The sequence below is a fragment of the Megalobrama amblycephala genome, linkage group LG1 (genome assembly GCF_018812025.1).
Source record: "Megalobrama amblycephala isolate DHTTF-2021 linkage group LG1, ASM1881202v1, whole genome shotgun sequence".
Taxonomy (NCBI): domain Eukaryota; kingdom Metazoa; phylum Chordata; class Actinopteri; order Cypriniformes; family Xenocyprididae; genus Megalobrama; species Megalobrama amblycephala.
Genome location: NC_063044.1, coordinates 60,705,302 through 60,721,838, shown reverse-complemented (window position 1 = coordinate 60,721,838; position 16,537 = coordinate 60,705,302). Strand labels below are relative to the sequence as shown.

Below are 16,537 nucleotides of genomic sequence, written 5' to 3'. Positions count from 1 at the left end.
ATTAATAAACTTTTAGTAAACTACAGTTAGAGCAGCGCGAGCGGGAAGCGGCGCACCTCACGCGGGCAGGGCTTATGCTCCGAGAACGGACACTGCACTAGTGATATAAAACGCACACACACAGGTCTGTTAAATTAAGCAATACTTTTAAGGTAGTCTAATAATTTTCTGACTAACAAATTGACACAGAAATTTAAACAAAGAAAAACGAAATTAAGTTAAATTAAAAACGAGATTAATTTAGATTTATAATAACGGGTAAAAATGCTAATACATTTTGTCTATTATTCTATTTTCCACAATGTCAAAGCAACAAAACACAAGCTCAGACATGCACAAACTCCGCTGTTCTGCGCTCTAGCCAGAGAACACTCCCGTTGCTGGAACACGCGTCGGTTCTATTTCTAGCATGCACGCGTTTTCTGCGTGGCTCGAGCGCGCCTGAGACGCGTGTCTCAGTGTGCAAACTCCAACCTGTTAAATATGGGAGCCGAAATAAAAACGGACACGCCACGCAGCTGAGTCGCTCACGCAGCCAGTGTGTCGCCGGCCTTATTCAAGGGGAATGAGAACCGTTTTTTATTTTTAATCTAACAAAACAAAAAGCCTTCTGAAAAGTAGCTTGTGCCATAGCCTGCCTTCAGTCAAGAATGACGATAAACGCGTTCTCTCATTGAACATCTTTTATTGTTTCACGTGCTCATTTTTTCACAAATGTCAAAATTTTCCTTGCCTGGGATTTGCGCACAATTGCGTGACAGTGATGGACAGCTTGAAAGCCTCACAAATATGAAGCCTAAAATATCGCTATCGCCCCCTGGTGGCTTGCTGCAGTACAGGTAATATGTAAAAAAATAACATAAATTTGGAATTAGAATTAGTATATCAAATAATAACATACAGTATTAGGATACAATTCGAATTTTATTTTATATTACGAGTATCTGGCCCTTACAGTGTCTGCAGTGAAAAATTCTGGCCCTTGGACAAATATAGTTGATGACCCCTGCTATAGAGGCTGTATCTCGGCCAAACTTTGAGCAATCAAAACTAAAATTGGTACACTTGATCAAGACCATGATCTGAGGTTACATGCCAAATTTGGGAACAGCGCCACCTACAGGTCATGAGATCTGAAAAATGGCTATTTTGGCCAATAACTTTTGAACACTTTATTAGAAAATCAAGATCTTGGTGTCTATGGATTCCCTGTGCCATGCCGAATCCGAGGATATCGAATTCGTCAACATCGGATGAACCACGTGTCCGCCATTTTGAATTTTGTCATAAATTGCAATAACTTTTAAACAATTTGACATATCTTCACACAAATTGGTATGTATGACCTTTAGAAGGTCCTGAAGGTACCTGAGAAGTTTCAACACAGCGCCACCTACTGTTCCACAGATGTAATGATTATTGCAAAACCACTTATAACTTTTGAAAACACTTTCCAAAATGTGTATGCTTTATGTCATTTTATTCCCTGGCTTATGCCGATTCCGACGATGTGTCATTTGTCATTTTCCTTAAATGTACCTGTCCGCCATATTGAAATAAATGGAAAACAGTTTTTTCGCTACTCCTCCTACAATTTTTGTCCAATTTTGTCCAAAATCAGCTCAGGTGATCTTTGGACCGAGCCGCACAGAAATGACTGAATGGATTTTTGATATTCGCTACCATTCCCAAGATATTCATCTCTGAATGTGACCTTGCTTGTGTTTGTTGTCTTATGCTAGTTAGCTTAGCATGCTAATTGCTTAGCATGCTAACCAGTTGTCATTCTCTTTAATGTGGCTCTTCAGTTATCAAGTTAACCATGAGCTTCATTAGCATTAAGTTAGCTTAGCATGCTAATATGGTTAGCATGCTAAGTAATGCTTTTTTTGTGAATTCTTTGTTAGACTAAAAGGTTTCTTCCACAGTCTGTTGAATGTGCATCCTCAAGTAGCTCAATGTGTAAAGCCAGTTATCTGAAGAGCCCTGTATCCGAAGTTAGTGGGTTCGAATCCCAGGTGGAGCGGTTTTATAAAATAGTGTGTTTTGATTCCTTTACTGCCTCTTGGATTAGAAATAAATGCTTTTTGTTTCATGCTGTGTTCATTTTCATCTAAGCTTATGTACATTCTGAGTTCATTCTTGCCCGTAATTCTGAACCAGCTGTTTCATGTTTGTTCATTTTCTGCTGTTTTTTCCTCTTCCTGCTCTGTATTGCACTACAGCATGATGAGCTGCAGAATGATCTAAAGTGCAGCTTTATAAGAATTCTTCATTTTGAGTTCATTTTCACATGAACTAATAAACTTCGGCAGGTGTGGAAACATTCACTTGCACAGTGGTGCAATGAGATGAGAACTGGACCTTGGACCCGGAGGTCGTGGATTCGAATCTCGTGTGGGGTTCCTTTATACAATTGTGTGTAATGAGTCATTTTGATACCTTTTTTATCCAAATAAGTATTGTGCTAATCTTTATTCCTCTTCAATGAGATACAAGTATTTTAGTTCATTCCGTGTTCGTTCTCTGAACTTCTATTGATTTTCATTTAATTTCCACCTGTCCTTCTGAACCAGATGTTTTGCATGTACATTCAATTTCTGCTGTTTTTGCTCTTCCTGCTCCGTATTGCGCTACTGCCCCTACTGGGGCTTGGCCCCGAATTGCTGCTTGCAGCTATATTTTTATTTATTTTTATTTTTTTAAGAACTTTGAAAGGGGGGCTAACTTGCTGCTTTTTCTGCCTTTATCAACTAATTTCACTTCTTCAGTCATTTATCCAACTGCTCCCAATGTCATAAAGTGTATGAAGTCTATTTACCTCAATAGATTCCCAAAACTAGTTAAAAATTATATTTTTAAAATTTGTATTAATTTGTATGGCCAAACAAAATGTTTATGATACAGTTTGTATAAATTACTGCAAATTGCTAATTAATCCCCTTTAATTCATGTAAATTCTCATTAAGTGTCCAACTTGGAATATAACAAAAATTCCCCAACTTAACTTCACATGGAAAGTTTCCAGAAAATTTACCGAAAACTTTCTTCCCCTTTGCAACCGTAATCCTAAGCAAAACTAAAGACAGCGACGAGGAGAGCAGTTCGTTCTAGCTGTGTTACTGTTAGTTCCTGCAGAGATATTTAACACAGACTGAAAACTGTCAAGTGTTAACAAAGTGATTTTATTTTCACAATTTGATTTTGACTTCATGTCTGTCTGTAACCCTTGCAACATTAAACAGTCCTTTGAAGTTAAGAATATAGACTGAATTACTCAAAATAACACATAAATCACAGGTGATTACATGATGAAAAGCGTCTTGAAAACCTTTTGATGACTGTCTATTTATGCTCTTCACTCCGAGCGAAATGACACCTTGACAAAGGCTTTTTGCCGAAACGTTGATGAATAAACTGTTTGCAAGTGAGTGTGCAGTCATATTTTTCATATACGTTTGAAAAGTGTCTTCATCATGATGAATATCAGAGATTAGATGATCTGCAGGATTTCCTCTGCTCAACATGTTGACTATAAATGACTTGAAACATGAATCACTAACAGTTAATAAGCACTAAACAACTGCAAGATTGATAGTGACACTAAAGCACTTTATTCTCATCTGATATATGAAGTATTTCAAGAGTGTCTTACCTGATATGAAATTATCTTTAAATGATCTTTGGCTGAAGACACGTAAATATTTGAGAGTCAGAAGTGTCAATGACAATTATCTTCTCATCTACCTGAGAAAACGCATTCTGTTATCTCCTCCTGCTCAAATTCAAATTCATATTCAAATTCATAAAGACAGAACACATGCCAAGATTATTTTATATGTATGAAACCAACATGAATACAAAGGTCACGTCTAACTTGGCACATTTGCTTTGTTTGAACTAGACTTTTAAAAGTGTCTCCAAAAGCTGCTCTTCATTAAAAGAAGTCAAATGTCAAATATTTGTGCCCAGTGTGAATAGTTTCATAGGATCCTATTGTTACTATATTGTAAAATCTTGTTTGCAGCAAATACTTGATCAGGTTTTAAAAGGCCCAGAGTCTAAGTTCATCTATGATCCTAGTTGTGATCTTGTATATTATTTGAACTGTTCATGATTTGAGTGTGAATTTCCATTATTCAAAGGGAACAGTTGTATGTATTACTTTCACACTACATTTATGTCCACTTTGGAGAGTGAAACCTTTGAACCCTGTTGATTTTCACCATGGTTTGGAGAAACACCTGATCTCTTTATTTCCATTCTGCTGTGATGGGATAAACAGAGATCTTTCCGCTACTTTACATCTTGCATTAGAGATGCAAATCCACCAAGGAGTAGATGAATGCCTGACGTCATTTGAGTTAATATTTAATCATTTAGTTTCATTTGTTGCTGATGTAGCTAATGAGAATCCCCAAAATCATCCCATATATTTTGAGAAAAGACTTGTTTATGATTGATAAATACAAAGTTCAGTCATGAAACTCTAACCGAGCACTGATCAGCCAATCGGAAGTAATTCCATATCCACGCAACCATATATATCGTACCCTAGCCTGCGATCGACAAGCTGCGCAATGTGAAGCACTGTTATCCCTCCTCCTCCCCAGTGCCACCTGTAGAGATCTGCTACGGGGGTTCTACCATTCTTGCAGCAGCCTTTTCCTTGTTGTTTTATTTGACTAAGCTGAACAATTTGTATTTGCTCAGCAGCAACAGCAGCAGCGTAGCAGATCTCGTACGCCAAAATCAAGCCATGTATACTTCATACCCCATGCCAATAAATGCTGGTTGAATTTAATCCACTCCGAGAGTTGTCATAATTGAATTATAGTTTTTCAGGTCTGGTCTGGTCTGAAACTCCACCATAAAGACTGCAGGAGGAAGATGCAGAATGCCTGAACTTGATCAAATTGTTTCCTGTAATGAAGTGAATTTGTTCCAAATAAATTGCAATTAAACGATGATCCAATACATAAGCAATAATATCATAATCTCTCACTATTTTATAATAACCAACAATATTATCACATTATAAGATGTTTTTCAATTAACACTTGTAGTTGTGCTTGTTTGATTGGACATTGGTTAGTTTATATAATTTATATTAAATGAACTCATGGACTCAAATCTCATTGTATTTTACCATTTTTGGAGGTTTATTTTTTTGTGTGTGTGTGGTAAAAACATTTATAGGGTCTCATTGGGGTGAAATTACTATTAAGAATACATCATCCCTTAGTTACTCTTTAACTATGCTTGTCAAAGTATGCTGTTTCTAAACATAGATATATTCATACCTGTAAACTATGCCATATTTGAGTCTGTGATATCATACAGTCAATGTGAATAATGTCTTGTGGATGAATGAACATGTCTATGATTAAAACTTTAATTATATGATAATATTACGAACATATAATCTCTGAAGTGGCTGGTAGAGTATATGAAGATATATGGTGAAACATCTGTTGTAAAAGTGTAATTCTACTAGATAATGTCCTTTATATTTAATAGAGACTCATTAAAGCTGCAGAAAAATACAAGGAAACCAATACATTATTTACTGATTAATATCAATATGCAAAAAAATTACATTTACTGTCTTCGTCACACTTAATGTTCTTAAAAGAATGAGGCAACAAACCCTCCACCAAGAAACTAATAGTAAAGACATTTAAAAGATTAAACAATTTACATCAAATAGCTATAAAATAAGACCAGTATACAGTAGGATAATTTACAGGCAGAAGCTGAGACTGGTGTTAATATTCTTGATTATGTTGTAGTGGTAATTCACTGTATGATAATGGTACTCCATTCATTTCCTGAATATGGATGCTGTAGTCCTTTTTCTGGACACTTTTGATGTTGTTGGGTTTGAGTCCACAGCAAAGACATCTGAAGCAACGCTGTCTGACCTGAACAAGAATGAGATGAGAGTTGCATTTTCAGAAGTAAATGATGCTTTTCTTTTCTTTCTTATGCTGTTTCTGCAGAGAGTGAAATGGTTTCCATATGGAGCGGGATCATAAAATGACTGAACTAATTGCTGAGCACAAAACGAAAGAAAGCCAGACCTAAAAGTTTGAATTTTTGACAGTTAAAATTTGAATAGTTTTTCTCATTTGAACAGGATGAAAATGGAAGAATTATTTAATTAGTATTTTCAAGTATAATGTTAGCATAAGATGTCAATAAAGATGTCCATTTTTTTTCAAAATTGGGAAATTAATATCCAGCGTTAGCGTCAGTTCTGGCAGGTCACGTCAGTCAAGCTCGCATCAGCTGACTCCCAGGTGACTTGCGTCTACCTATAGGAATACAACGCCTATCACAGCATCTATATATAAGGTCCTCAGTATATCAGCAGATATTGCATTTCTCAGGAGCAAATTAAATGGCGAATTCGACAGGCAAAACAGCATCATCTCACTAGGAATTGTGCAATCAGGAATTTAGCAAGAGGAATTTGTTCCCCATGGATTTCACCACATTCACTGCATTGATCATAAGCCGACTGATTTGAAATGACTGAGTTAGCATTGTTTCTCACATCGCTGCAATTAGACATGGACTCGCAGTTCAGATGGATCTGTACTCCCCGTAAGAAGGACTCTGGTCTCAGTCACAGTTAGAAAAGAAGCAGTGATAATGAATTTTTTTTTATTGCTTTTTTTTTTTAATTTGCAGGTGTTTTCAGAATAAACTTGTATAAACTTTATATAAATTAAAAAGAAAATTAGGAACAATAACTATGGGACAGGTTACGAAACTTTCTCACTTTACAAGGATGTTCTTTTAACAGAGCAAACACAATCTTATTTATTTGAAGTTAGTTGTCATTCTAATGTTTAAAGGATGTTCCAAGAATGTTGTTCAAAGAACGTTTTCTCCCAACATTATGAGGACATTCAAAAAACCTTCTAGAAACAATGTATAAATAATGTTTTTTTTTTATGCTAACCTTTTGAGAACATTATTAAAGACCAGATAACGTTGAACAAACACTCTATAAATGTTACCGGAATAATGTTTGTTCATAACTTTGAGAGAACCTTGTCAGAACATTAGTCAAAGTTATAAGAATGTTCCAGGGAATACATTATTTACTGATTAATATTAAGCAAAACATTACAATCATTTATTGTCTTCATCATTATTCTTAAAGGTCTATGGTGAACTAAAGGAAACACAAATCTCTTTAGGGGTCTAGAGTAAAATAAATCACACACAGGTCTAAAAGAATGAGGCAACAAACCCTCCACCAAGAAACTAATAGTAAAGAAAGTTAAAAGATTTACATAAAAAAATAATAGCTATAATATTAGACCAGTAAGGCTAGTAATTACTAATTTAAAGTCAGAAGCTGAGACTGGTGTTAATATCTGAAAGCATTGATTACTGTATGATAATGGTGCTTCATTCATTTCCTGAATATGGATGCTTTAGTCCCCAACATTTTTTCCTGGACACTTTTGATGTTGTTGGGTTTGAGTCCACAGCAAAGACATCTGAAGAACTTCCGGTACTGCTGTCTGACCTGGACAAGAATGAGATGAGAGCAGTGATTTCATGATATCAGTTTAACCACTGAGTTAACCACCAACACCGTTCAGAAACGAGCAGAAACGCAAAAACTACAACTGACTTCAGACACAGCCTTATTCTTTTATTAATTCTTATATTTGATTTATTTTGTTGCTGTTTTGTTGCGACTTGTCTAAATAATGCAGTAGGTGATATAGCCATATCACCCTGTAGCCCAAGACTGGTTGTCCACTGACGCTAAGCAGGGCCGAGCCTGGTTAGTACCTGGAAGGTAGACCTGGAAAAAACTAGGTTGCTGCTGGAAGAGGTGTTAGTGAGGCCAGCAGGGGGTGCTCACCCTGTGGTCTGTGTGGGTCCTAACACCCCACTATAGTGATGGGGACACTATACTGTCAAAAAGCACCGTCCTTCAGCTGAGATGTTAAACCGAGGTCCTGACTCTCTGTGGTCATTAAAAATCCCAGGATGTCCTTTGAAAAGAGTAAGGGTTTAACCCTGACATCCTGGCCAAATTTGCCCATTGGCCTCTGTCCATCATGGCCTCCTAATCATCTCCATATACTGATTGGCTTCATCACTCTGTCTCTTCTCCACCAATAAGCTGGTGTGTGATGGACGTTCTGGTGTAATATGGCTGCCGTCGCATCTTCCAGGTGGATGCTGCACATTGGTGGTGGTTGAGGAGATTCCCCCTTCCATATGTAAAAGTGTTTTGAGTACCCAGAAAAGCACTATATAAATGTAAGGAATTATTATTATTATTATTAGTTTCCGTTTACGCGATCATCGCGTAAACGATTGGCTTGTCAATCACTGCCATTACGTTCCTTGTGAAAGACGTGCGCGGCTGCGCACTCCAGTAACTTTCCACACTCCACAGGCGCCTCATGCAATGTTTTTGTCAGGAGACAGGAGTAACAACTGCAGATTATGAGTCACCTGCGGTGAGTCCGACATAATGAACCCACTAACACGACACAGCGAATGCCGGTGGTAAACACTCCTGTTCCAATACTCGTGCACGAGTTTTGGGAGGCGTTCCCTCAAAATGAGCTGTGAAGGAGGGAGTTGTTCTTACGCATGCGCTCATTAAAAAAACTCACTAACAGTCTTTGGGTTCTCAGTCGATGAAAAGATCCTCTTTAGCACCTTTAAGTGTGATAATGTGTAATGGCTGGAAGTCAGCCACAGCTGGTCTCTTATTTTTTCTGTTCTTGTTTCTCTTTTTTCTTTCAGTGATTCTGCTTGTAAACAGCAGGTGTTCATCACTAATGTGATCATCACGTATGGCATGTTTTAAATTTATATAAATAAATAAATATTTTTAATTTTTTTCCCCAAAATAACTATTTATGTAAAATCCACATTAAAAAAAACACTTTTCTAACGTTAATTCATGGAGATAACTTGGACAATTAGACAAAATTTAGTGTAAAATATAGTTTTAAAAGTAAAACACTTAAACACATATGGTGGTAAATTGAGAGATGATTGACCTCTTTATTGAGGACACAATAGACCAGGAAGATGAAGGTTCCCTGCTGGGAGTTCAAGATCAGGAAGAGGATCTCCAGCTCCTTACTGCCATTAGTGAAGAAACCCAGAATCCAGGAGCAACCAAGAACCACAAACTGAGCCAGTGTTTTAAATGTCATAATCCTGCAGAGAGACAGAAATAAATAAATTGAAGGTGTCTTTATTGACTATATGTTGTTTTAAAGTTTAAAGATTGTTTGTTACTTGGTTTGTTTCATCTGTGAAACTTCAACGTTCAGATTTTTCAAAGTTGAGTTCAGACTGATGGTGATGCAGATGAAGAGAATCATGTTTAACTGCACAGTAAGAAAAGAAAAAAAAAAACAGTAATTAATCATTAATCACTGTTTTTGTTTTAATAAAAAAAGTCATGATGAAAAATTTGTTTACTGCTAGTATGACACAAACAGGTCCCAGAAAACTCCAGATAAAACCTTTATCCATTTTAATCCAGCAGCTGTTTGGAAGAAGATACAGACAAAAAAATATCAATGAACAAACATGCACAGTAAATTCCCCAGTGTTAAATTAACACCGCTCTGTGTTCATATGGGAACCACCAGCAGAGTGTTAAAGGTAACAATGAAGCAGTTTTAGAGTTAATTGGATACTTAAGTGAATTATTTGAGTGATGAATGTTCAATTATTGAAGACAGATGATAACGAGCAGAATCACTGAAGGAAAGAGAAATACTACAACTGACTTCAGCCACAGCATTAGATGAAATCAACTGAAAATCTCTCTTATTACAAACCAGACTGACTTTATTTCTATAATTCATCTACAGTTCTTTTGAAAATTACCAGAGGTTTAGATGTTGATGTTTTATTGAAAATGTTTAGTCACCATTATGGTGATCGGTCTGTCATTTAGATGCACACACAGACATCAAGAACTAGCATATGAATCTTAACAATGGTTGCATACTTCCTGCCGCATGATGGGAATCATGAGTTTTATACTATTGTGGCTCCAAGCATTCATTGCAGCATAAGGCATGCCACCATTGTTGAGAGAGATTCATATGTTGATTCTTGATGTTGGGGTGTCTGAATGCATATTTTCTTGAAAAAAAAAAAAAAAAGATTTTTTAAACTATTTTATAAAAGAAATTGTGCATCATTTAGACACACAGATGTTGAGAATCAGCATATGAATCTCAACTATAGTGACATGCCACAGTGCATGCTGGGAGCCCCAATAGTATAAAACTCATGAATCCCATCATGCACTGCAACTTTATGTGTTAACATCGTTGAGATTCAAATGCTGATTCTTGATCTTTGTGTGCTACTAAAAATGGTTAACTACTAATCATAGTTAACCATTTTTTATGATGAAAGATAGATCAATTGAATATCTTTGTTTATGGTTTCTTCTGCTACAGATTATGTGTTTTGGTAAACACTGTTACAAAAACCACAAACTAACATAAAAAAGCAGAGTCAAACTACCCAACTAAATGAAACACTGATCACAATAATGGTGACCATTTTCAATAATACACTGAAACCTAAATCTCTGTTAGTTCTCAAAGATAACTGTAGACAAATTACAGAAATAAAGTCAGTCTGGTTTGTAATAAGAGAGATTTAATGTCTTTTCAGTTGATTTCATCTGAGGTTGTGGCTGAAGTCAGTCAATTGTAGTTCTTGTGTTTCTCTTTCCTTCAGTGATTCTGCTCGTTATCATCAGGTGTCTTCAATAATCAAACAATGATCACTCAATTAATAACTTAAGTATCTAATTAACACTGTTTCTTTTAACACCCTGCTGATGGTAAGAACAGTGAGCGGTGTTAATTTAACACCGGGAATTTACTGTGTGGATGAAGGTGTTGATCACTGAGCCACTCAAACTAAACTCACTGTTCGCTGCCATAACCTTCAGGAACAAGCCCGACAGACACGGCCACCACAACCAGAGCAACCGTATATCCAATCACACACAGGAATCCACTGCTAAGCACCTCCCTCTTTTTGGAGCTGATCTGTGATAGGTTCTTCACACAGATGAAGAGCAGCACAGCTTCAATGAACATCCACACAAAGCCGGAGAGAAAGAGGAAGTGCAGCAAACCTGATATCACGGCACACGACACCTGGAGACCAAGAGAGACGGTTATGATGATTCTCAGTGAGGCTGTGCTGAGCTGTAGGGCTCCTTCATCATTCTCACCTGATGACGGCGTATGAGGTTCAGGAACTGTTGTGTGAGCAGGAACAGAAGGTGAGCCAGCAGAAGACTGATGCAGATGTTGATTCGAGCCACATTATTCACTCCAGGACTCCACTGACAAAGGACAAAGGTCAACAGGGCCAAACTGAAGAACACCAGCCCCACAGACACAAACACCAAATTCAACAGATCCAGCTGTGGGTCGCTCTGAGGAAAACATTTAAACAAGAACACGTGAGACAAATTCCAACTGTTTTTATCATATTTTTGTAGCTTTTACAAATATTATTAGGGACAAGTGAATCTCCACCAGAAAATTGGTACCTTGATTTCAATGAAACCCCTTAAGGCCCTGTTATACTTCAAATCAAATCGAATCAGATTTTCAAATTTTCTTCTACCCCTAAACGAAGAATGAAAAAGAACTTTGCCGTGATTATATCGGGACCTTTACTAGACGCCTCCCATTTTGGCAAGTGGAGCATAAATGACATACCCAAAATAAAAAGGTTGCTACTCATAAGTCATTCTGAATAGACATAACCAACATACAGTATATTTAGTTGATTAAAATATATCAGCCACAATGCTGCACAAAACAATCTATCCTCGCAATGGATTACAACACGGTTATCTCACATCTGCTATATCAGCATACCAAAGCACACTAAAAAGTCAATTCTTTAAATTTATCCACTTAAAATCCACTTGCACAAAATTGAAGAAAAAAAAAGCATCACAAAACCTTACTAATCAAGTAGTCTGTTAGAAGACTATTCCACCAATCTTCTGGTACCAGGCCTGAGACACACCATTCCATCATGGTGTAAATCTCACCTGTCTGACATGTTCTCGTACCTCTGATGGTCTGCTGGTTTGCATGATGAGAGCGAATGTTGACAGATGGACACAGGAACACACAGTGTAGCTGCTGTTGGTCTCTAAGACAGAACAACCATCTACAATCCACTCGCTGATATTCCAGTACACACAGGACAGAGAACCGCTGGGGTCGAACTCCTGCAGAAAGAAGAAAGAACATGCAGAAAATATTACAAGACTGAATATTAGATGTTTTCAGATGTTCATCAGTTCTCAGGTTGGACAGAAACACATTTCAGTCTCTCACTCTGATGTGTTTGAGGGTGAAATTGACTGGTTTGGTGAGTTTAGTGTTGGTGGTTTTGGGAAGAGTAGCTGAGATCACAGTGGACATCATGGTTTTAATCGTGTCATTTGATGTGTTGAAGAAGTCGGGCTTCAGTAGATTCTCTATTGTGTTGTAGCTCATGAAAGCCACAGCAGCTGATCCTGTGTGACAGAAACAGAAGAAACTTGTATTCAACACAATGAAAAACCTCTGATAAATGGGGTTTAGTGATATATTTTCTAAAATATTTTTATTAAAACATCTCACATACTTGTTTCATTGTTGTTCTTGGCGATCCCAATGAGATCAATGTCCACAGAAGAATTTGTCGTGTTGAGTTGAGGGATTTTATCTAAGGTGAAATGTGGTCCAACCATGAAGACTTCAACCTCTGATTTAGAAAATAAGCAGTTATGATTTTTTAAATTAAAGTCGATTCAGAAATGTGCAAATAAAAAATTTATGAAATTTAAAAGTGTACAATAAAAAGACAAATAAATAAAATGCCTATTTCATCCAATTACTAGTTTAAACTCTTCTGTTTACTTTAAAACAATGTTTTATAACATCAAATGTTATTAATTTAATCACTTGTTGATTTAATCTGCTAATTGACAATGTAAAAATAAGCACTATTAACAATTAGGTCATTTAAAAGGTCAAAGGTTAGATCATATACTTTTATATATTTATACTTTTACACAATTATATATTTGCTGTAGCTGTATTTTTTATTGTTGTCTGTCACTGGTGATCTAGACTATATTCATTTTTAACTAAATCATATGAAATTGCAAACTATTTTAATGATTTTTTTATCAATAAGGTTGATAAACTAACAGAAGAAATTTTGTGTGAAGAAAAGTGATAAGCCATCCCTCTGTTCTGAATTGAACAAGGTAAATATAAAACAAGTGGAACAAAAATTGTCAACTATAAACAAATAAACCAGCAGGCATAAATAACTTGGACGGTCGCCTTGTGAAATTATAAGACAGCTGTTTAGTCAAACCTTTTTGCCACATTTTTAAAATAAGTATTGAAAACAAATTTTTCCTTTAGCTTGGAAAGAAGCAAAGGTTATTCCTCTACAGAAAAATGCACCACTGGGTGCCAAAAGTCAACCAATAAGTTTGTTATCAGTCCTTAGCAAAGTATTGGAAATGAAAGCTCTAGCGTAAGTTCTGCCAGAAAGACTCGAAGTTACGTTACCATAGAGCTAATCATTATCTTGCACTTGGAGTATAAAAGATTGCTGACACATGTTTGAGCCCGCAGATGCTGATGCAAACCTTTAGGATCTGAGCTACGGACGGGGCCTATGCCAAAGAACTTTCTTACAACATTTTGCTTGCTGATTGCTAATAAATATGGTTGTCACGTTATCTTACCTCCCCGAGTCTTTCTGGTAGAAATTATAGTTTGTGAGCAGATTAAATTCTTCTTTAAAGAGAATAATTTACTCCATGATTTTCAGCATGCACATCAAGAGGGACATTCAACAGGAACTGCATTAACACAAATGACAGATGATTTCTTATCATAGATTGAAGACAATAACTTAGTAGGAACAGTATTGTTAGATTTTAGCTCAGCTTTTGATGTACTGGATCATAAATTATTGCTGAACAAATTGCAATGTTACAAATTTACTCCTCATACTGTACATTGGTTTAAAAGTGATCTGTCTAATGAGGAACAATGTGTATTTCATAATGGATATTATTCAGAGGTGAAAGAGCTGCAATGTGGTGTGTCTCAACACACCAATGATTACCAATGATTTTTTTTCTATTCTTACCAATGATTTTGTTTTAAAATGTGCAAGAACAGTCATGTATGCAGATGATACAACATATTTAGCAGCAACATCAATTGAGCAATCGTCTACTCTGGATGAGGAATTACAATCGGTTATAAAGTGGGTATGGAATAATAAGTTGGTTCTAAATTAGACAAAAACTAAAAGCATTGTATTTGGATCAAATACAATGGAAATAACATACAGTGAGTCTCAAACTCCATTGTTTCCTCCTTCTTATGTAAATCTCATTTGTTTAAAAGACCTCCGAAGAACAGGCGAATCTCAACATAACACCCGACTGTTACGTAACAGTCGGGATCATTAATATGTATGACCCCAATATTTGCATATGCCAGCCTATCTTCCCAACATTATGAAAGGCATTACACAAGGGCAGCCAGTATTAACGTCTGGATCTGTGCACAGCCGAATCATCAGACTCGGTAAGCAAGCAAGGACAATAGCGAAAAATGGCAGATGGAGCAATAATAACTGACATGATCCATGATATCATGATTATTTTATGCCCAATCAGGACTTTGATATGCATTGGTGTTTTTTAAGATGTAGCCCTGTCTTTTAATAAAGGATTTTAGCTATCGAACTATGCGGATGCCTGGACGTGGATTTTCTTGCTTTACCACAGGATCCACCAACCATTTTTAATGGTTCTTACTTATAAATAAGGGATAATATAATAAGAATGCACAAAACATTAGGTTGGTCACTGGTGAAGGATAGGACGATTATTTCCCTGCTTTGTTTCATGCTAAATATTTCTGTGTCTAGAGTTCCTATTGTCAATTGTATTGTCAACTGACTGTAGCACTAGTCATAAGCTTAACACCAGACATGCATCAAAGGATGTTTTTTTTTTTACTTCCTGTTTCAAAAACAAGTGCAAAGCAACAGACTTTAATGTGTAGAGGAATGAAAATATAGAATGATTTACTATCGTATATTACATATTTTTAACATGTAAAATGCATCTTAAAAAATCTTTAAAGGAATATTAAATGGCACAATATATAGTAAATTGTTCATTTTGATAATTGGAATGAATTTTGGGTTCATATGTTTTATTGACTTTACTTTATTGTTGTTGATTAATGCATTTTTATATTTTTACTTGTTGGGACTCCAGGAAAAGTATCAAAGTAGTGGCTAATGGGGATCCAAACAAACAAATATATAAACTCACTGACGTCATATTTAATCATTAATAATACCTGTATCTCCACTCACCTATAGCAGCAAGAGAAAAACTGACATTGTCACTCGTATTTGTTGGCTTCACCAATGTAGAGATGAGTTTTTCGTTGATTAATAACAAACGGTTTCCATAGTAGGCGAGTTCAGCTGGGCTGATTGATGATGATGATGATGATGATGACTGTAAAATCTTTGAAGCGTTGTGCACCATATTCAAAAGGTCAGTCACAGTCTAATTGATCAGAAAAATACAATTACTGAACATGTAAATATCAAGACAGCCAATTAATCAGAACTGTGATGTCAGTCGTTATGTAACTGACAATTACATTTTATTTGATTATTTGATCATTTTTCTCTTGAAGACTTACATCCACAGGAAGCACTTGAGCTGTAATGTTACCGATCCGATCAAGAAGATTTTGAAGACATTCTATAGAAGTTGGATTCTGAAATCACAATTGAGAAGAATTTGATGATTTTGATGTGTGAGTGGTGACTTCTTTAAAGGGTTGGATCATTGCAATTCCACTTTTTTAACTTTAGTTAGTGTGTAATGTTGCTGCTTGAGCATAAACAGTATCTGCAAAGTTACAGCGCTGAAAGTTCAATGCAAACGGAGATATTGTCTTTTAAAGATATGGCAGTTTATTGCCTACAAAAACGACTGGTTTGGACTACAACAAGCTTCTTCCTGGGATGGTGACATCATAAATCCTGCAATTCTCCAAGGGAACATGCAACAAAGTGGGCGAGGCCATGTCGTGCGGCATTATGGAAGCAGAAGAGTTGTGTATACCGGATGCGAGCGACACGTCAAAAGATAATAGAACCCATAATAATCTGTGATATTTTCTACACTGGATGACAGCTTCCAGAATCTACACAAGCTCAATGCTGGATTTGCACAAAGGCTTTTACTGAAAGAAGCAGTTCCCACTTTTAAAAGCAGAAGCTGCTGTTTATTGGCTTCAAACTGTAAGTACGTTTTATTGTTTGTATGTCTTTTAAATGTATAGTTCTGTTGCAATTTTTTGGTTGCATCAAGGACGTAAACAAAGACCAATGCATTTTTGCTTCGCTAGCCAGTTATCTAAATTCA

The 16,537-nt window shown here is 36.3% G+C and overlaps 1 protein-coding gene across 2 annotated transcripts; it reads right to left on the bottom strand.

Moving 5' to 3' along the window:
• Positions 1 to 5,544: 5,544 nt before the first annotated feature.
• On the bottom strand, positions 5,545 to 16,329 carry LOC125278117 (adhesion G protein-coupled receptor E3-like). 2 transcript variants are annotated; one of them, XM_048206958.1, is made up of 12 exons: positions 15,807 to 16,329; positions 15,469 to 15,667; positions 12,691 to 12,810; positions 12,399 to 12,580; positions 12,128 to 12,289; positions 11,270 to 11,476; positions 10,960 to 11,192; positions 9,481 to 9,547; positions 9,295 to 9,386; positions 9,051 to 9,213; positions 7,409 to 7,546; positions 5,545 to 5,924 (listed from the first exon to the last, which is right to left on the bottom strand). In XM_048206958.1, exons 2-11 carry the CDS (start codon positions 15,644 to 15,646, stop codon positions 7,430 to 7,432), a joined length of 1,521 nt encoding a protein of 506 aa, XP_048062915.1. In that variant the 5' UTR covers positions 15,647 to 15,667; positions 15,807 to 16,329; the 3' UTR covers positions 5,545 to 5,924; positions 7,409 to 7,429. The 2 variants fall into 2 exon arrangements, with proteins under 2 accessions (XP_048062915.1, XP_048062908.1); XM_048206951.1 differs by having other exon boundaries at positions 5,545 to 7,546.
• Between the last annotated feature and the right edge of the window lie 208 nt (positions 16,330 to 16,537).